Source organism: Hippocampus bargibanti, linkage group LG17 (genome assembly GCF_051943395.1).
Source record: "Hippocampus bargibanti isolate YZ-2025 linkage group LG17, ASM5194339v1, whole genome shotgun sequence".
NCBI classification, from domain to species: domain Eukaryota; kingdom Metazoa; phylum Chordata; class Actinopteri; order Syngnathiformes; family Syngnathidae; genus Hippocampus; species Hippocampus bargibanti.
This window is the reverse complement of record NC_142750.1, coordinates 2,130,001-2,150,295: the sequence shown is the minus strand read 5'-3', so window position 1 is coordinate 2,150,295 and position 20,295 is coordinate 2,130,001. Positions and strand designations below refer to the sequence as shown.

Below are 20,295 nucleotides of genomic sequence, written 5' to 3'. Positions count from 1 at the left end.
ACTGGGAGAGGGGAATAGAGGACAAAAAAAAATGGCTCTCATTTCCGGCTCCTTGTTAGGACCTGCTCTCTTTTTTCACCTCAGATATCCAGCTCGTTTACGAACGACGCATTACTACTGTACAGTATATTCCTCCCCAATAAAGCAAAATGCTTCGTAAAACGAAAGCAATTTGAGTCACACGTAATGTTACTTTTTAACATTATTTTAAACCGAACAAAGCTTATTATTGAGGGACAAAAGTCAAAGTTAGTGATGTTGGACATACACGTTGACACCATAGCAAAGGTCCGGTGTTATCCAAGGGACACATTGTGACTAACGTATTGTTCTTCTCAAAGCCATATCATGGATAGCTTCTCTAAATATTTAGCATCCCATGGTTTGTTCAGCATAGCTGATAACCTCTCACGTAGTCAATGAAGACACATTGTGTCAATTCAGCAAGTGGACCACGCTCTCACATCCTATTGGACTCAAGGACAGACTTTGGTCATAGGGTTACTCAGCAAAAAAAGTTAAGCCTTGGCCGCACGAGCAGTCATCACACTCAACAATGCCGAAATTTATATATATATACACAGTAAAGTCTCGTTATATCGATATTCAAGGGAGTCCGAAAAAATATCGATATAACCGGGACTATCGATATATCCGACCCTGTTTGCATGTAATTTTCTCCGCGCGTGCATAGAAATAGCATCGATATAACCGGGACTATCGATATATCCGATATCGATATAACGAGACTTTACTGTATATATATATATGAAACAGGGAGACTTTATGGGCGTATTTTCTGGGGAAAAGTTAACTGTGTCGAGATGTCACTTTTCTGCTGAGGGGGAAAAACAGAGGAAGTTGTGGGGGGAAAAGGGAACGTGAACCGTTGATCATGCTAAGCGGGGGTCACGGATTGTATTTTAATGACGTCAATGTTGAAAAATAAAGCATTTAGCTCATTCGCTGCCATTGGTTTTTCTCGCAGGGGTGCTGATAAAGCGCTGGTCAGACCTCTGGTATTTTTAAAAAAAAATTTGCCTTCCACAAGGAGGCAGATTTTGCCTTTTTGTCCATGTTAGCGCTTTGTTACAGCTTCGGCTGTTATTAAAGCGCTGTATAAATCAATATGTATTGTATTTTGCACAGCTGCCCCCATTTCAAGCTCAGATAACTCTAGATCCATATAATTTAGAAATTAACACCTTTTTTCTGATGAAAGAAGAGAGTTGAAAGTTTCTTACACTGAATTGAATGTTTATGTAATAATAAAACACACTATTCTGCGGGTCCTGCAATTTGAGTGAAAATGACAAAAACCCCGGCGCTGGAGTGGACACAATTTTGCACATTGTCTGGCAGTGAATGAGTTAAAATATAAGGTTTGGCAAAAAAAAAGTAACACTACTGAAATCTTTCCTGACCTGAGCTGACCTTCTTCAAATTTCTATTCCCTCTCGTTCCCTCAGATCCTCTTCCTCCCTCCACCTCTGTGTGCCCTCTGCCCATCTCAGCACGATGGGGGACAGAGCTTTCAGCTGCTCTGCCCCCAAACTCTGGAACTCACTTTCTCCCAACATTCGTTGGGAGGAAGTGATTCTCTTCCCACCTTCAAATCCCAACTTGCTATTTGAGTCAGGAAACATATTAGCTGTCTAGCTAGCTAGCTATTAGCGATATATTAGCTAGCTAGCTTTCTATCTATTTCAGTTACTTCCGGGTTGAGAGAACTTTAGCGCGTGTGGCTGCCACTCCTCACCCACAGAAAAACGTATCCTGTGACTGTAAAGTGACCTTGAGAGTTTTAAAAGGCGCTTAGAAATCAAATGTATTACTATTATTATTATTATTATTATTATTATTATTATTATTATTATTATTATTATTATATGTTGATAGTGGACTGTTTATATTAGATTCGTGCCACATTTTTGTAGGAAAGCAAAACCCGAACAGCTTAATCATAATTTGAGTGATATACTTTTTTTTGGACAACATAGCATGACAGTCACAAGATCCGAGTCCCGACGACCTTTAATTATACAACACGCTGCTATAATTCAGAAGATATTTTGGTGCACTTGGATTTCAATCACTTGACGTTCTATTAAATTTAGTGTAGCTTGGTTGCAAAAACAAAATGCATTCCATCAAGACATGGAATGTCCTTCCTTTTCCATCTCCCTCGCAACTCACACCAAATCCTCAGCTGTGAGGTCATCTCGCCTTTTTTAACCGCTTTTAAACGCACCTTCTTGCCACACATAAGAGTGTCTTACAACACTATTTGTGTGTCTATGTCTGCACAATTGATATTTGGACAGATCGACTGTTGTAATTCACTTTAAACCAGTGGTGGGCCGTGGATTTCATCGCTAGGCCTTCAGTAGTGCTATGTCCGAATCAATCCAAGCTGCGAATGTGGTGTGATTTACTACACGTCCACTAGAGGGTACCGTTAGCCAGGAAAAAACTTGTGACTTGAAGAAACCTATGACATACTGTCATTAAACTGTTCGAATATTTACTATGAACGTGTGGATTCATGATAACATCATAAAATTGCTATATTATTTGCTAATTTTGCTAGCTTCGGAATTGTCCACTCTTTCTTAATGATGACCATCGATTCTTGAAAAGTCTGTCTTGAAAACGTCTTTAACAGTAAATCTCCAGTTCTTCTCCTCCTTCAGCCATTTTCCGGTTGACAAAACCGCTATTAAATCAACACAAAAAAATATATAATAATAATAATAATAATAATACTTTTTATTTCGAGCGCCTTTCAAAGCTCTCAAGGACACTCTACATGATCTATTCGTTGCTAGCTAGCTTGCTATCTATTTAAGTTACTTCAGGGTTGAGTGAACCCTGGCGCGTGTGGCTGCCGCTGCTCACCCACAGAAAAACTGATCCTGTGACTGTAAAGTGACCTTGAGAGTTTTGGAAGGCGCTTAGAAATCAAATGTATTATTATTATTATTATTACATGTTGATAGTGGACTGTTTACCTGATTGCATTAGAGTTTTGTACTATACCACAAACATTTACCGTGCTTCTTTATGCAAGTCCTGTACTGTGTTCCCCTAAATTTGGCCTCATAAACATATATTTTTTACTCATACACATGTAAATGCACCAATACAATACAGGGTTCGCTACATCGCTGTTTTTCATCTATCGCGGGTGGTCCCGGTTCACATTAACCGTGATAAATGAGGGATTACTGTCAAATAAATCTTGCTAGTAAGAAACGGGAACGCCATTCTGATGTATGTGACTGTTTGTGTGAAGGAAGGAAGATTAGCTACAGACTATTTGTGGTCACTCCGTGACAGTTAGCAGTGTATTTGCGCGTGAACAATCACACACACATACACACACACACACACACACACACACACATTCTGGCACGTACGGCGATACCCGCACACAGCTCTGGAAGCCAAATATTGTTGAAACAACAATGGAGCCTCCGTCTTCCTTGTCGCTTAAGGCAACAAAACCCCTTCCTATCACTCTCACTAACAGGTTGAACCTCTCTCAGCGATATCAGGTGTCGCACACTATACGCAAAGAATGATGCATATCATTTACATGCTATTGTTATAGGTAAGCAGGTAAGCATCGTTAAAAAAAAAAAAAAAAAAGGGAACGGCTACACCCAATCCGAAGGCGTTTTAGTCCGTTTTTGGATCGGAGCTTTGTTGCCTCGTGCAATTTTACTCCCGCCAACGTACGGCCCCTTGGATGACGACAAAGGGATGTTTTCAATCTGTCTATCAATCGTCCATCTTTTTTGTTCCATCCAGTCCCCCGTTTTGACCTTTTACAGCATTTCCGTCACCCGGCAAAAAAAGGGTGGGTGTGTGGGGGTAGGGGTCAATCTATTAACTATCTACTAGCTGGCTAGCTAGCTTTCTCTCTAAATTAGCTTTCTATTAGATATATAGCTATCTAAGTGGGTAGCTATCTAGCTAGCGATCTGTTGGCTATTGATTAGCTATCTACTAGCTGTCTTTCTCTTTAATTAGCTTTCTATTAGCTATATAGCTATCTAGGTGGGTAGCTATCTAGCTAGCTATCTGTTGGCTATCTATAAGCTGTTTACTAGCTGGCTAGCTAGCTTTCTCTCTAAATTAGCTTTCTATTAGATATATAGCTATCTAAGTGGGTAGCTATCTAGCTAGCGATCTGTTGGCTATTGATTAGCTATCTACTAGCTGTCTTTCTCTCTAATTAGCTTTCTATTAGCTATATAGCTATCTAGGTGGGTAGCTATCTAGCTAGCTATCTGTTGGCTATCTATAAGCTGTTTACTAGCTGGCTAGCTAGCTTTCTCTCTAAATTAGCTTTCTATTAGATATATAGCTATCTAAGTGGGTAGCTATCTAGCTAGCGATCTGTTGGCTATTGATTAGCTATCTACTAGCTGTCTTTCTCTCTAATTAGCTTTCTAATAGCTATATAGCTATCTAGGTGGGTAGCTATCTAGCTAGCTATCTGTTGGCTATCTATAAGCTGTTTACTAGCTGGCTAGCTAGCTTTCTCTCTAAATTAGGTTTCTATTAGATATATAGCTATCTAAGTGGGTAGCTATCTAGCTAGCGATCTGTTGGCTATTGATTAGCTATCTACTAGCTGTCTTTCTCTCTAATTAGCTTTCTATTAGCTATATAGCTATCTAGGTGGGTAGCTATCTAGCTAGCTATCTGTTGGCTATCTATAAGGTGTTTACTAGCTGACTAGCTAGCTTTCTCTCTAATTAGCTTTCTATTGGCTATATAGCTATCTAGGTAGGTAGCTATCTAGTTAGCTGTCTGTTGGTTATCTATTAGCTATCCACTAGCTGGCTAGCTAGCTTTCTCTCTAATTAGCTTTCTATTAGTTATATAGCTATCTAGGTGGGTAGCTATTTATTAGGTATCTACTAGCTGGCTAGCTAGCTTTCTCTCTAATTAGCTTTCTGTTAGTTATATAGCTATCTAGGTGGGTAGCTATCTATTAGCTATCTACTAGCTAGCCTTCTCTCTAATTAGCTTTCTGTTAGCTATATATCTAGGTGGCGAGCTATCTAGCTAGCTATCCGTTGGCAAGCTATCCAGCTAGTATCCGTTGGCTATCTATTAGCTATCTACTAGCTGGCTAGCTAGCTTTCAATCTATTTAATTCCGGGTTGAGTGAACGCCGGCGCAAGTGGCTGCTGCTGCTCACCCACAGAAAAACTTATCCTGTGACTATAAAGTGACCTTGAGAGTTTTGAAAGGTGCTTATAAATGAAATGTATTATTATTATTATTATTATTATTATTATTATTATTGATGCCTGGTGTTGCATTTCGGTTATTTTCATGTACTGCGCATATGGTGAGCCTATGGAATAACCACGACAACCACAATTCCCTGAAGCTTTAACATCTGGCGTGGTGCCATACGGGCACGCTCTCGAGCAGACAGGAAGCGGCACCCCCCCCCCATCAGCCACCCCCTTTGTTCCTGTTTCTCACAGAGTGTGTTAATGTGTGTGTGGGGAGGCCCCACTACTGCATGCAGGTAATCAGCAGGAGACACATTGAACAGCACAGCAGAAAAAAACAACAAACAAATACGCGACGAAATGAGAAGAAATACGGAGATGGACAAAAAAAGAAACATTTCGGTCATGACGATAAAGCGTGACTGCATGTGAGTGTGGTAGAACGCTGGAAGTGAAACTATTTCCTAGAACGCTTCGTCACCCCCTTCCTCTGACTCTCTAAATCTAAAAATACGGCCTATATTTATGAGGCGCCTTTGGAAAACTGCAAAACATGAACAGGGAAACCTCGGAAGTTACTGCGATATTTTTTTTTGCGGGATTTGTTTTGATAATAATAATAATAATAATAATAATAATAATAATAATACATTTGTTTTCTAAGCACCTTTCAAAACTCTCAAGGTCACTTTTCAGTCTCAGGATAAAGTTTTTCTGTGGGTGAGCAGCGGCAGCCACACGCGCCGGCGTTCACTAAACCTCGAAGTAACTCAAATAGATAGAAAGCTAGCTAGCTAGCTAATGGATAGCAAATAAATAGTGAATAGCTAGCCAGATAGCCAACAGCTAGCCAGCTAGACAGTTTACAGTTAGACAGCCATTAGCTAGCTAGGTAGCTAATGGATAGCAAATAAATTCCAAACCCATATAACTTAGGAATTAACTTTTTTTTCCTGATGAAAAAAAAAAAACAGTCCATGGTTTCTTACGCTGCATTGAATGTTTATGTAGTCCTAAAAGTCAATCATCTGTGGATCCTACGATTCGAGTGACAATGACAAAAAGCTAGCAAGCAAGCAAGCAAGCAGGAATGAGACAAATTCATTCCCACGTGGCTTCGTGTGTTGAGAATTCCCGTTTAATTTGCGACCTAACAAGCCTTGACAATAGTCTCTTTTTCGCCAACCACGTCCGCCAGGGCAAACAATGTCTCGCACATGAATCCACTTGGGTCATAATGCATTCTCTGCGCAAAGTATGTAAGTCCATATAGACGTTTTGGAGAATTGCTCAACTTTTATACCGCTGTTGATTTTTCTGCCATGGATTATTTGCACATGACGCCACTCCAATATGCCTCAAGAGAGATAGGTGTGGCGCTGAATAAACACCCGTTTTTTTTATACATACACACCCTTGCGGTTATATCAAAGGATACTGACACAATAATAATAATAATAATAATACAGTAAAGTCTCGTTATATCGATATCGGATATATCGATAGTCCCGGTTATATCGATATTTTTTCGGACTCCCTTGAATATCGATATAACGAGACCTTACTGTAATAATAATACATTTCATTTATAAGCGCCTTTCAAAACTCTCAAGGACACTTTACAGTCACAGGATAAGAACAAAAATGTTTTTCTGCGGGTGAGCAGCGGCAGCCAGACGCACCAGCGTTCACTCAACCCGGAAGTAACGCACAGTACGCACACACATTTAACTCAGAGTTCCGACTTTTAACTCAGAATTGTCGCTAGGCAGCATGTGAAACTGACGATATATATATATATATATATATATATATATATATATATATATATATATATATATATATATATATATATATATATATATATATATATATATATATATATATAACTTATGAATTAACTCTTTTTTTCCTGATGAAAGAAGAGAGTCCAAGGTTTCTAACGGTGCATTTAATTGTTTATGTCAGGGGTGTCAAAGTCATTTTTTGCCACGGGCCACATTGTAGTTATGGTTTCCTCTCGAGGGCCGTTATGAATTTGGGGAAGCCATTACAATGTTTAAATCCCTTCAAATATTACATATACAGCACACAGCAAATTAATGAATAACTCGTTTTCAAATCTGAAGTCAAGAATAATGACTTTTATTGTGGTTGACATCTAAAAATATGAAATTTCGGCTCAGATTTTAGCAATCATCATGGAATTTAACAAGTTTGATTTGCTTTCGCGGGCCGAAAAAAATTATGTGGTGGGCCGGATTTGGCCCGCGGCCCTTGACTTTGACACCTGTGGTTTATGCAGTCCTAAAACTCAATATTGTGTGGGTGCTGCAATTTGAGTGAAAATGACAAAAATCCTGGCACTGGAGCAAATACATTTTTGCACGTCATCTGGTAGCGAATGAGTTCAACGTCTCTTCGGTTTTCCATTCTGATTTTCTACCTCAAGTGTCACCACATTTGTCATGGTGCACACGCATACACGCACACGCGCACACGCGCAGCCGGTCCCAAAGCCACACCCAAAGCCCTCCCACGCCAGCAACCGAGCCACAGAGTAAATGTGCATCTCCCAACTTTTCTTTTTTTTTCTCTCGTGGGAGTCGAATGAGTTGATCGGCGCCCGGAGACTTGCAACAATATTTACTCTAATGTAATATTTGTTTCCTGAAAAACGCCGTCCGTTCCCCTTTCAAACTGGAACAGCGCTCATCGCGTTTTATTTCAAGTTCTTCCAACTCGGTGAGTAAATGCGTACGTTTGCATCTCGTTTTGAATGCTGCAAATGAGACCGCGTGTCGGGTTGTCGCACTTTTTTTATTTTTCGTTCTTCTCGCAAAGTTCAAAAGTTTGCGCCTTCAGATTAAAATATTTCCGAAGTTAGTTATTTTCATGACAAACGCGTTCTTCATTTATATAAAAAAATCCGTAGAGACACCCCCAACGTGTTCGTGTACTTCGAACGAATAAAACCAATTGCAAGTTATATTTTTGGGGGGAGAAAACGAAAACACACGAGCTGCTTGTTCGTGTAAATTTGAAAATCACTCGTTTTTCGAACAATTCTTCTGATTTTGTTCGTAAAAAAATGTTCCATATGGCAGCGCTTCAGGATAACGTACGTCACGTTTTTTGACGTTCATACTATAAGATGACAAAATTGAGAAAAAAAAAAAAACAATTACTTTGTTGTGATCCTTAAAAAGGGGTATATTGGATACAATGAACGATTTTGACGTATTTAGAAGCATCGAAAACGAGTGTGCCTCTTATCGGTGCAAATGCTGATGAATGAATGGAAGTTAGTTTTTACTTAAATGGTTATACATGTACAGTGTTACTTGATAAATAACAAATGAATAGAAATATTTGTAATATACTGTTTGAATAATACTCACAATACCAATGAGAATAACAAGCTCTATAAACGCTGATGGGACAAAATGGCTACCCTGTGGTAGCTAACAGTTGTCAAAGTCAAGGCCCGGGGGCCAAATCTGGCCCGCCACATCATTTTATTCGGCCCGCGAAAGCAAATCCAATTTGTGACATTTCATGATGCTGCTAAAGTCTGAACCAAAATTTAAAATTGTCATATGTAAAACACAAGCTTTCTATCTAATTGAGTTACTTCCGGGTTGAGTGAACGCTGGCAAGTGTGGCTGCTGCCGCTCACCCACAGAAAAACTGATCCTGTGACTGTAAAGTGACCTTGAGAGTTTTGAAAGGCGCTTATAAATCAAACGTATTGTTATTATAACAGTCTATTTTTGAATCCAAATTTGAAAACTAGTTATTCATTAACTCATTCACTGCCATTCACAAAGTTATTCGGAAATTGACAAAATTATCTCGTGTGCCATTCCCAAATTTGTTCGGGTTTTGTTTTTTTCATGCTTGGGTACCGATAAAGCACGGGCCATGGCGGCATTTCCCTTTTTTCCCCATGTTAGTGCTTTGTTACAGCTTCAGCTGTTGTTAAAGCGCTATATAAACCAATATGTATGTATTGCATTGTATTTTGGACTGCCGCCCCCATTTCAAGTTCATATAACTCCAGACTCATATAATTTAGGAATTATCTCTTTTTTCGGATGAAACAAGAAAGTGTAAGGTTTCTAACACTGCATTGAATGTTTTTGTAGTCCTAAAACTCAATATTCTGTGGCTCTTTGGAATTCGAGTGACAATGACAATAACCCTGGCACTGTAGTGGACACATTTTTGCATATCTAGCTGTAAATGAGTTAATTTGTTGTGCACTCTATATGCAATATGTGGAGGCTATTAAATCTAATAGATTCCCTTAACACTAACTACATTGTGGCCCGCGGCAAAAAAAAAAAAAAAATGAGTTTGAAACCCCTGATGTGAAGCAGGTTATATCAAAAGTTTTGTATCCTGTAAAATGATCTTTTAGCTACTGCAGGATTGATTGACAGATTGCCTCGGGATTGGCGGCTAGTCAGTGTTAGTTTTTCCAATATTTTCAGTCTATGCAGAAAGGCGCGTGATATTTGATACCAAGGTAATGTGAGGCTTGGCAAAAGGTGCTGAATGAGCAAATCCATCATGAAAATTCAAGTGTGCATGGTATTAAACAGGGATAACTTTATTGTATTTATGTATTTACTTTAACAGTAAATTTCCAATCAAATCCATTTCTTCTCCTCCTTCAGCCATTGTGCGTTGACAAAACCGCGATTAAATCAGCACAAAAATATATTTGCTTATGCAGCTCGCTACCGATACAGTGTGCTAGCTCTGGCCAGTATGCTCTTGTCACTAGCGGCTAGTAATAAGAGCAGTTTTCGCAAATAATGATTGGCTTGTAACTAGCCAATCATAGTTTGCGAAAACTCTGACCTTGACCAGCGCCTTCAAGAAGGCGTTGGTACCCCTTTTGGGTTGTGAACTCGAAATCTGATTGGTTAGAGCAACCGTCTGTGATTCAGATATTTTTAGGCCAGCAGAGAAGGCTTTGCAGGTCTTGAAGGTCCGCCACTGTTGAAGATATTGTACATAGGCTACACAAATCCTACAATCTAACTTTGTTTTGCAGGCTTCTGATTGGCTGCCGAGTATGCAAATTGCCAAATGAACCGAAATAAATAAAAATCTTTATTTTTTTTCTTAAAAAAGTTGTCGGCCACCCGGGCGGAGACGTTTTGTAAGTTGTACGCCTGACGTAAAAGTCGCACGCCCCGGGCGTCCGGTCAGGCGTTATTTCAGACACTGTATAGAGATACAGTAAAGTCTCGTTATATCGATATCGGATATATCGATAGTCCCGGTTATATCGATACTATTTCTATGCACGCACGGAGAAAATTACATGCAAACAGGGTCGGATATATCGATAGTCCCGGTTATATCGATATTTTTTCGGACTCCCTTGAATATCGATATAACGAGACTTTACTGTACCTACACTCAACTGCTAGCGTAACTCTTCAAAATGTAAATAACGGAAACTAACAGTGTCGCAATCGAGATCAAACGACCAAACCGGAGTCCTGATCTCACTATCATTGCGATATTTGTCACATTTGCAACAATTTCAACCCTACAATAAAACATAGTCGTACATATGAAGAAATTGCCTTTGTTTGCACTTCCCTCGACAACGCTTTCTGTTGACTCGGTGACGGGAGAAGATGCGTCTTTTGTGTTTTCACTAAAAATAGACTTGGCTCGATGCTTTTGCTGTGTATAAACACAAAGCGCCTCAGCTGACCCACCCACACTTGATTACATTCTCATTGAGGACAAAATAACGTTCAATCAATCTGATTTGTTGCCCAAGCCGCCTCGATGCTCAGTATCAAAGTCCATCCATTGAATAGGCTTCACCTTATATAATAATAATAATAATAAAATAAAAAAGCCACATGCGCCAGCGTTCACTCAACCCTGAAGTAACTGAAATAGACAGAAAGTGAGCTAGCTAGCAAATAGATAGCTAATAGATAACTAGCTAGATATGTAGATAGCTATTACGCTAATAGATAGCCAGACAGATAGCTAGCCAGCCAGCTAGGTAGCTAATAGATTGCAAATAACTAGCTAGCTAGGTAGCTAGCCAGATAGATAACTAGCTAGATAGTGAGCAAGATAGCTAGCCAGACAGATAGATAGCAGGAAGATTTCATGGCCACTTCCGGTGCTCTGTTCATCCGTTTTCGGCCATTTTCTTTCCCCTAAAGCCAACAAGAGCCGACCGAGTTGGGCGAGCGGAACAGCGAGAGACTCCAGAGGCCCAGTTAAGTCTGTGGCTTTGTGTTTTATAAAAGAAAGGGACATTAAATGTCAGCATTTTCCAGCAGTCGCACACAAACGTACGTGCGGGCGCACTCACACACACATGAACGCACACACACTCTCTTACAGAGTCGCATTATGAGGGGGAGTGGAAAGGAGGAACGCTTGGATTTGGCATGTGACAGTCGAGGCAGTTCCACTTGTATATATATCTGACCAGTGTTGGACCGTCAAGGCCTGCAAAGCCTTCTCTGCTGGCCTAAAAATATCTGAATCACGGACTGATGTTGATTATATTTAGTCCACGAATTCTTATTAAATAATTCCAAATTGTCTTTCAGTTTCCTTTTCATGACTTTTCCCCTGTTGCGCTGCTTCCAGATGTGTTTTTTTTTGTATTTAAGCATTTAAACCAATCATATTTCAGCCATCATTTGTTACCGGGGTAAGAAATCGACCTGGACGCCTTCACAACCTGTTCTGCAGGCCCTGGAGCATAAAATAAATGTCGATCAAACTGTTCGGATTTCGAATTGGCAACCCAAGAGTGGTAACAACGCTAGTCACTAGCCGAACATAGTGACTAGCCAATCATAGTATGCGAAAACTGCTTTGATCACAAGCTGCTAAGTGACAAGAGCATACTGGCCAGAGCTAGCATACAGTATCTGTAGCGAGCTGCATAAGCAAATATGGAACTGTATAGTGCCACTTAGCAGTTTTTTTGACGACGATACTAGTGCAGCGTGTTCTACCGGAAACAAATTCCTTGTGTGTTCTACATACTTGGCAATAAAGATGATTCTGATTCTGATATATTGTAGCGTTGATTTAATTGCAGCTTTGTCAACCCACAATGGCTGAAAGAGGATAAGAAATGGATTTGGTTGGAGATTTACTCTTAAAGCCATTTTCAAGATAGACTTTTCAAGAAAAAATGGACATCATGTCATATTATTTGTTATTTAGTTTTTTTTGTTTTTTTCCGGCTTTTGTTTATGTAGACATTAGTAAAAAATATTGTGCTAAGTCAATTCTCTTTGTCTTTTCTGTAATACCATACAATAGCTATCTAGCTGGCTAGCTATTAGCTATCTATTGGCTTAAAAGCTAGCTTTCTCTCGACTTACTATTCTATTTGAGTTACTTGAGTGAATGCTGGCGCGTGTGGCTGCCGCTGCTCGCCCACAGAAAAACTTATCCTGTGACAGTAAAGTGACCTTGAGTTTTGAAAGGCGCTTATAAATGAAATTATTATTTTGTTGTTGTCGTGTTGATTTTATTTGATTTTTTTTTTTGTTGTTTCAGACCGCAAAAGGCCCTAATCCAGCCTGCCCATAAACCACCATTCGCAGAGACGAAACCATACCGAGTAACACGGAAGCATCTTGCCGTTTGTCTGCGCCGATCAACAACTAGAAGAACATCGAGGGAGGCAACCATGTTGATCATTTTAGTCCTCATCATCCTTTTCCATGTGGCTGCAGCCACTCTCCTCTTTGTTGCGACCATACATAACGTGAGTAGCATCAAAGGGGAGCCATTTTAATTCAATATGCTACTCAATTAGTGACATTCAGCTAATTAGCTATATAGCTAGCTATCTATTAGCTATATAGCTATCTAGGTGGCTTGCCATCTATCTAGCTATCTATTAACTGGCTATTAGCTAGCTAGCTTTTCTCTCTATTTGAGTTATTCCGGGTTGTTGGCTATCTATTAGCTATCTACTAGCTGGCTAGCTAGCTTTCTGTCTATTGACTTCTGGGTTGAGTGAACGCTGGCGCGTCTGGCTACCGCTGCTCACCCACAGAAAAACTTCATCCTGTGACTGTAAAGTGACCTTGAGAGTTTTGAAAGGCGCTTATAAATGAAATTTAATACAGTAAAGTCTCGTTATATCGATATTCAAGGGAGTCCGAAAAAATATCGATATAACCGGGACTATCGATATATCCGACCCTGTTTGCATGTAATTTTCTCCGCGCGTGCATAGAAATAGTATCGATATAACCGGGACTATCGATATATCCGATATCGATATAACGAGACTTTACTGTATTATTATTCAGCGTGCGGTAACTGAAAGGACCTTTTTGTGTTCCAGGCGTGGTGGTTGGTGTCATCACCTGGACGCGATGTGCTCTACTCGGACCTTTGGTACTCCTGCAACAGCACTTGCTTCCCTATCGCTAAAAGCCACACTCCCGAGGCCGGTAGGAAACGTGTTCTGTCCGAAAAACCGTGTGTGTAGGCAGTGTATTATTTCCCAAATGATTGTCGCTTGCGTCCCTTAGCTTACCTGCAGACGGTCCAGGCCACCATGATCTTGGCCACCATTTTATGCTGCATCAGCTTCTTCGTCTTCATTCTTCAGCTCTTCAGGCTCAAGCAAGGAGAGCGATTCATTTTTACCGCCGTGATTCAGCTATTGGCCTGTGAGTGACACAAACGATACTATGTCTGTACATTTTCACAGCTTTTGTTGACTCAGTGATGTCATATGAGATGTATCTCAAATGGCGAATCAGCTGTAAAAAGGTGTATTATCACATACCTGTCAATCTTGGCTAATAACTGCCCTTATAAAGGATGACAATTCCCGTATAAAAGTGGTAGTACGCCGTACATTAGTCAAAATGCTAAAAAAAATGCTAACCTAAGCAGAAATGCAGACAGTTTACCACGCATTTGCACGTTATGCTTTTATCAATCAGACCGTGTGCAGCGATAAAAAAAAAAAAAAATACATGTAACGTCCGACTTACGACCAGCTCGACTTACGACCACGACCCCAGACCCTATTTTTAAAATGTAAATTTTACCCCTTGCACCGCAACGCGCTAGCAGGCCGTCAACGTGTATGACAATTTTGGCCAGCCAGCTAGCATCTCACTCTCGCACAGCAATCGACCGTTTGATTGCACCAGAGGAGGGAATTTGCGAGTCATTTAGCCTTCAAGTTTCTATTCAACATTTTGAATGGATTTCGACTTACGACCATTTCGACTTACGACCGTTTGGTCGGAACGGAACTCGGTCGTAAGTCAGATGTTACCTGTATATACAATTGACGATTAAACATTGTTTTTTGTTTTCTTTTTACAAATTCTCTTTTCCTTTCAGCTGTGTGCGTGATGATGGCGGCGTCCATTTACACGGCTCAGAACAAGTCATTCCACCATAGCGGTCTCCATGATGGCTCGTACGGATCTTCCTATATTTTGGCCTGGGTTAGCTTCCCAATGACTCTAATTAGCGGTCTGATGTACTTGGTGCTTAGAAAACGCAAGTAAATGTCAACTTGTAGGGGGGTTCGAATATATCCATCGAAATCATTGGATGGGCAGTGAATATCACAATCAGAATCATCTTTATTGGCCAAGTATGTAGAACACACAAGGAATTTGAACAGGCTGCACTAGTATCATAATAAAAAAAATTACAATGAGGCACAATAGTTATATTTTGGGTTACTGTTTAGAGCGTTAATGGTGACGGGGGAAGCAGTGTTTAAATGTCTGCTGGTTTGGATCAGTAGCGCCTGCCTGAAGGGAGTCGCCGGAAAAGGTGGTGGGCAGGGTGCGGAGGGTCCAGTCAGATTTTCCGCACCCTTGTTTTGATTCTTGCAATTATCCCAGAAGATAATTGCGCGATGCGCTTAGATGGTAGGCAAAATACTGGCTAATCCCCCCCCCCCCCCCAAACAAAACAATAAATAACGCAAACACATACAGATCAAGCAGTACGTCTTATGGTGCTCACTGAATTCAGTCTAGAATACGTTCAATGTCGCTAACCTTTGCTCACTGACGCTGTAAATATCGGTTATTCGAGGAGATCTCGCTGTATCGTCTGATGAATAGCAGCGACTGAACAGCATTCGGCGTGCGTTTTAAAAACGTGGACGTCATGACGATGAGGCAAAGCCGCATGTTCATTCCCTTTGCAAATCAAGTTGGACAACTCTCAGACGATTTCCTTATAGCCCCGATACAGGTTCATTTGCATTAAATCCAGGTGAGCATTTCCATGTAAATTCTGCAAAACGATCGACGAGGAGGAAGAACCAATGCTTCTTTGTGCGTGAACATATCTTAATTTTTTTGTTATCTGTTAGCTATATAGCTATCTAGCTAGCTAGTTGGCAATCTTGATAGCTAGCTATTAGCTATCTATTGGCTATCTATTAGCGATCTATTATATACAGTATATACCTAGCTAGCTATCTCGATAGCTATCTATTAGCTAGCTAGCTAGCTTTCTTTCTATTTGAATAATTTCCGGGCTGAGTGAACGCTGGCGCGTGTGGCTGCCGCTGCTCACCCACAGAAAAAAAAACATCCTGTGACTGTAAAGTGACCTTGAGAGTTTTGAAAGGCGCTTATAAATGAAATGCATTATTACGATTATTAATTTGTGCATGAACTGCTCGTCCAAAGTTATTAAAATCCAACACTCTTTCGCGTTCCAACTTTTTTTTTTAAACAAACTTTTTATTTACTATTAACACCCCGCATCTGTACTCTCTCTTTTACTTTTTTTGTTGGCTCATTGTCATCTTTTTCACCAACATGAAATATGTGTGTGATAAGTGAAAGAAAAATGTAAAAAAATGGGAGTTTTTTTTTTTGCTGGGTCCATTTTTGAGAAGCTATTAACAAATCAAACATATTTTGTACATATTTGCTGTGAATGTATAGTTGAGACGATTGCTAACTGAACTACTGTCGTCAATAACAACAACAAAAAAGTAGAACATATGTTAACCTTAGCTTAGAAGAGGTGTAGTGATGCAATTTGTTGGATTTGAATATTTTGCGTGTTATACTCTGAAAACTGTTGGTGAAACACAAACCAAATTATGTGCTGTGATGGGATTTAAATGACAACAAACTTGAATTAGAACGTTTTTTTTTTTTATGTTGTCATGCATGCGAGTTTGCTATTTTGTTCTTTTCTTGAATGAAAACCAGGACAAAGGCTATTTATTTGACCAAATGCTACTCGTTTTAACATTACAATTGAGGATGAAATAGATCATTTTTTATTTTGTGAGCATTCTGACTTTGGTTGTCAATGCATGATGGTTCACGCCAAAGATTATTTCTGGCTAATGTTTGTTCATATTATAGCACTAACTTTTTAAATGACTATTTCTTGGTGTTGGTGTGTTTTCCTTTTAACATACACCTACGTGTGTTTGCGTTGTTTTTTGTTGTTGTAAAAACATTGTGCAGGCAGGAATGTGCTCATTTCAACTGTATACGCGATTGGTCATGCACTGGACTTTTCGTCAAGATTGTTACCTCTGGGCAAATTCTTGATTCAGGGAAATGGACGTGAGGATTTTGCTCTTCTAACTCAAGACGTTTTTTAATGATCAAAACAACATTTTTATGGTTGCCTGTTTATTAGTCATATGCTTTCAATTCCGTATTCAATAATAAGCCTTCGTTTTTCATGCATGTCCCAAACAATCCTTAAGAATTTGAATAACTAACTTGACTACGTTTTTTTACGAGGAGTAAAGAAGCCCTAGAAAACGTCAAAACATCACGATTTATTGTTTTATTTTTTAAAACGGTTTGACGCTGAACTCAACATTCTCTTTCAGTTTCATTTTTGAAAAAAAAAAAAAAACTTTTTTTGGAACGGGAGGTGTAGATCATTTTAAAATGTTCTGTTTTTTGAAAGATAATTGCAAAATGTCTAGTTTTTTTGAAAAGGCTTACGTTTCATTAAAATAGAAAATATAAATGTCAGCTTCCAATAGTTCCGTAAAAATACCGACAACTGTACACGTCACTGTGACGTTAAAAACTTTTCCGTTAGCCTTTTTGTCATCTAGCGACCCCATCTGGACAATTCGTGAATTACACTTCGGCAGAGTACAGTACGGCAACTTCACGCTGTACACATTCGTTTGTTGTAAATCTCAGTCATTGTGTCTTTTAAACAATAAAACGTTTTTCTTCGTTTGTGACAAATGTCTCTGCGATGAGATTTGACAAATACATACATTATTTGGTGGTAGTCAATAGCAAAACTGACTGGTAAAAGATAAACTAACGGGACCAAAAAAGTGCTGCGAACCGTGTTGACGCCCGGATGAGAAAGTAAGTAACACCCATAGGGGAAAACGAGTTCTAGAGGTTTTGCAGGTACTGTATTAAGTTTTTGTTTTTACTTTTGTGATTTTTATCAGACATAAGTAAGGGCTACGTCTATATATCTGTAATTATCATGTTGAATTATTTCAGTAAGTTTAGGTCTGTCCGTCTTTGATCATGTTAATGGCAAAACGCGATTATGGCATTCATTTTTTTAAGCGAAGCGACACTTTAGGGGGTTTCTCTTATTTGTCGACACTGTTGTTGTGATATCAATGTTGCTTTCTTTTCGTCCAGTATCCCCCCCCCCATTTTGTTCTAAGAATGAAGCGGCAGTATCCCCCGTCAGATTCGTCTGCAAGTTGTGAAAAAAAGATCAAATTCTCCCAATCTGAAGTAAGTGAAACCATTCTACAGTATTGTACCAGTCGTAAATGTGGGTATGGTTCATTATTTAATTACTATTAGATGTGTTTTAAAATGTAGTATTTTAAGTGTACGTGTATTTACATACAGCTTCAAAGACTGGTTGAAGAGGAAGTCCAAAAGGTGATGCAAAAGAATTCCGCCGAGATGCATACTTTAGGAGAAACTATCCAACAGCTTCAACAAGATATGGCTTATGAAGAATCCATCCAAAAACTCGAGGTTGGTAAATCGTTAGTAATGACTGGACCATTTTCTGACATATTGCATTATGATTTACTGTGGTGTTATCAATTAGATTAGCCTTTATTAGTCTCACAGTGGACAAATAGTGCTATATGCACACCCACTATAAGAAAACAACAACAACTAAACTTAACGGACAACCGACGTCACTTTTTTGTTTCCTAACTGACATCAGAAAACGTTTTATAGCATCTAAAATACCCAAAACACGCAGTATGATATTTTTAGTCAAATGCAAAACACCGATAAAAATGACTTAAAATGTCTAAAAAGTACTTCAATTTGAAATGGAAGTGGCCAGTTTCAGAAGGTCCCGCCCCCATGTTCGTGGTGTCACGGCAAGACGTCTTGCCTTGCTCAAGAATCAAAACAATGGCTTCACATTCGCAGAATATTCTTTCTTGTTACTCATCCAGTTATGAATATGATTAAAATAGTTCTGAAGAAGAAAGCATACAAATTTGCAATCGATTAAATAATTTATTTTTATCCGTGTCATTTTGAGGCATCAGGGGTGGGAAATGTTGCACCCAAAAAAGGCAGAAAATGGCGACAAAGCCGTGTAAGGAATTAATCAGCCCGTTTCCACAGGCTGATAAATTCCTTCCACGGAGCTTGGTCGCCCTCTTCTGGCAGCTTTTTGGTGCAACACGAGGTTTTCAGACCAAACAAGTGCAGCAAAATACATTGACGTGATGGAAGGACTGCTACAATGTGTCCTTTTTTCGGTCCGGGGCGTTCCTTCAGTGACGTCACGTACGGACTCGTCACCAACTCAAAAACAAGACTTCCGGATTATTCAGCGCGAGTCTTAAAATGTAAAATATAGCTATTTGCGGTGGTATCTTTGTAAAATACGCTCAGTAGAAGTCATTTGAAGCCATTTTACAAATTATGGACACAACTTGTCCGGAGACGTCGGTTGCCCTTTAAGTGACGTTTGTGTTTTTCAGCAAAGTATCGAGAACATCGCAAGGAAAGCAGAAAAAGCACTCACAGCCATAAAGTCAAACAAAAAGGTTTGAATGTCTTGCATGCACAAATTTGCCCACTTAAATATCATTCTAGTGTTTTTTTGCAAATATTTGAATCGCCCGAATTTCAGACTTTGCTGCTCCCTTCCGATGATGACCATGAAGTCATGATGTAAGTGGATAGACTGATAATTCAGTTTGCTTTTAAGGGGAAATCTCGTGCTATGTGTTACAATGTCATCTTTCTCAACAGCATCGATTCTGACGATGAAACAGAGCCACGAAGTAAGAGTACCTTTCAAACTAATTTTTCTAGAATAATAGACAGCTATTTATTTCACGATTATTCATCCACAGATATAAACACGAGCCTAATGAAAAAGGAAAGACAAGAAAATAAAAACAATGCCCTGGTAAGTGATGTTCATCTTCCCCGTGTGATTATTTGCATTTTTATTTCCTACAAGTGTGACACGGAGTTACATTTTTTTTTGAATATTGCGGATAGTGATTGCAAACAAAGCCCCTCAAATTAACATCATTAGACTCCTACGGCCGTTTAAATAATAAAACACACTCTCCTTTTTAGGATACTACTGAAAATATTCAAAAGGAGTTGAATAAAAGAAAAGAAGGTATGATTATTATTAATATGGGCTTACTTTAATTTTGCTGTTTTCTGACTTGCTTCTGTGTCTAATCCAGCTGTTAAAGCTTGGTGGCATGGCCATAAAAAAACAGTCTGATTTATTTATTTTTTGATTGAGAAAGAAAACAATTTATGACTGCCCACCTACTAATTTTCAAAGAAATAAGAAAACTCAAAACAAATGTTGCTTTTCTGTCATCAAAAAAACAAAACCCATTTACGCCGAGCACGTTCATATGAACGCAGATAAATTCATAAAAAAAATATAAAATCAAAATACAAATAGGTTCAAACGGAGTATATAATTAATAATAATATAATTCTATATAATTAACAATAAGTTAAATTAATGTGGTAAGAAACAT

At 39.1% G+C, this 20,295-nt stretch overlaps 2 protein-coding genes across 3 annotated transcripts in view; both read left to right on the top strand.

Moving 5' to 3' along the window:
* Positions 1-7,800: 7,800 nt before the first annotated feature.
* On the top strand, positions 7,801-16,676 carry emp2 (epithelial membrane protein 2). The gene is made up of 5 exons (XM_089019306.1): positions 7,801-8,003; positions 12,831-13,041; positions 13,630-13,738; positions 13,820-13,960; positions 14,649-16,676. Exons 2-5 carry the CDS (start codon positions 12,964-12,966, stop codon positions 14,816-14,818), a joined length of 498 nt encoding a protein of 165 aa, XP_088875432.1. The 5' UTR covers positions 7,801-8,003; positions 12,831-12,963; the 3' UTR covers positions 14,819-16,676.
* A 1,240-nt stretch (positions 16,677-17,916) lies between these two features.
* Positions 17,917-20,295, top strand: part of atf7ip2 (activating transcription factor 7 interacting protein 2) — a 5,284-nt gene continuing 2,905 nt past the window's right edge. Inside the window, exons 1-7 of one of the 2 annotated variants that reach the window (XM_089018627.1) lie at positions 17,917-18,031; positions 18,152-18,283; positions 19,261-19,326; positions 19,413-19,453; positions 19,535-19,566; positions 19,639-19,694; positions 19,871-19,916. In XM_089018627.1, coding sequence (XP_088874753.1) covers positions 17,960-18,031; positions 18,152-18,283; positions 19,261-19,326; positions 19,413-19,453; positions 19,535-19,566; positions 19,639-19,694; positions 19,871-19,916 — 445 coding nt within the window. In that variant the 5' untranslated portion in view covers positions 17,917-17,959. The remainder of the gene's footprint in view (positions 18,032-18,151; positions 18,284-19,260; positions 19,327-19,412; positions 19,454-19,534; positions 19,567-19,638; positions 19,695-19,870; positions 19,917-20,295) is intronic. The other variant, XM_089018628.1, reaches the window with a different exon arrangement.

Bases quoted from the DNA above. Each gene is read 5' to 3' on its own strand.
- emp2 (XM_089019306.1), top strand. From the start codon at position 12,964: ATGTTGATCATTTTAGTCCTCATCATCCTTTTCCATGTGGCTGCAGCC. The intron at 13,042-13,629 runs GTGAGTAGCATC...TTTGTGTTCCAG, and splicing joins TTGTTGCGACCATACATAAC to GCGTGGTGGTTGGTGTCATC. The intron at 13,739-13,819 runs GTAGGAAACGTG...TGCGTCCCTTAG, and splicing joins AAGCCACACTCCCGAGGCCG to CTTACCTGCAGACGGTCCAG.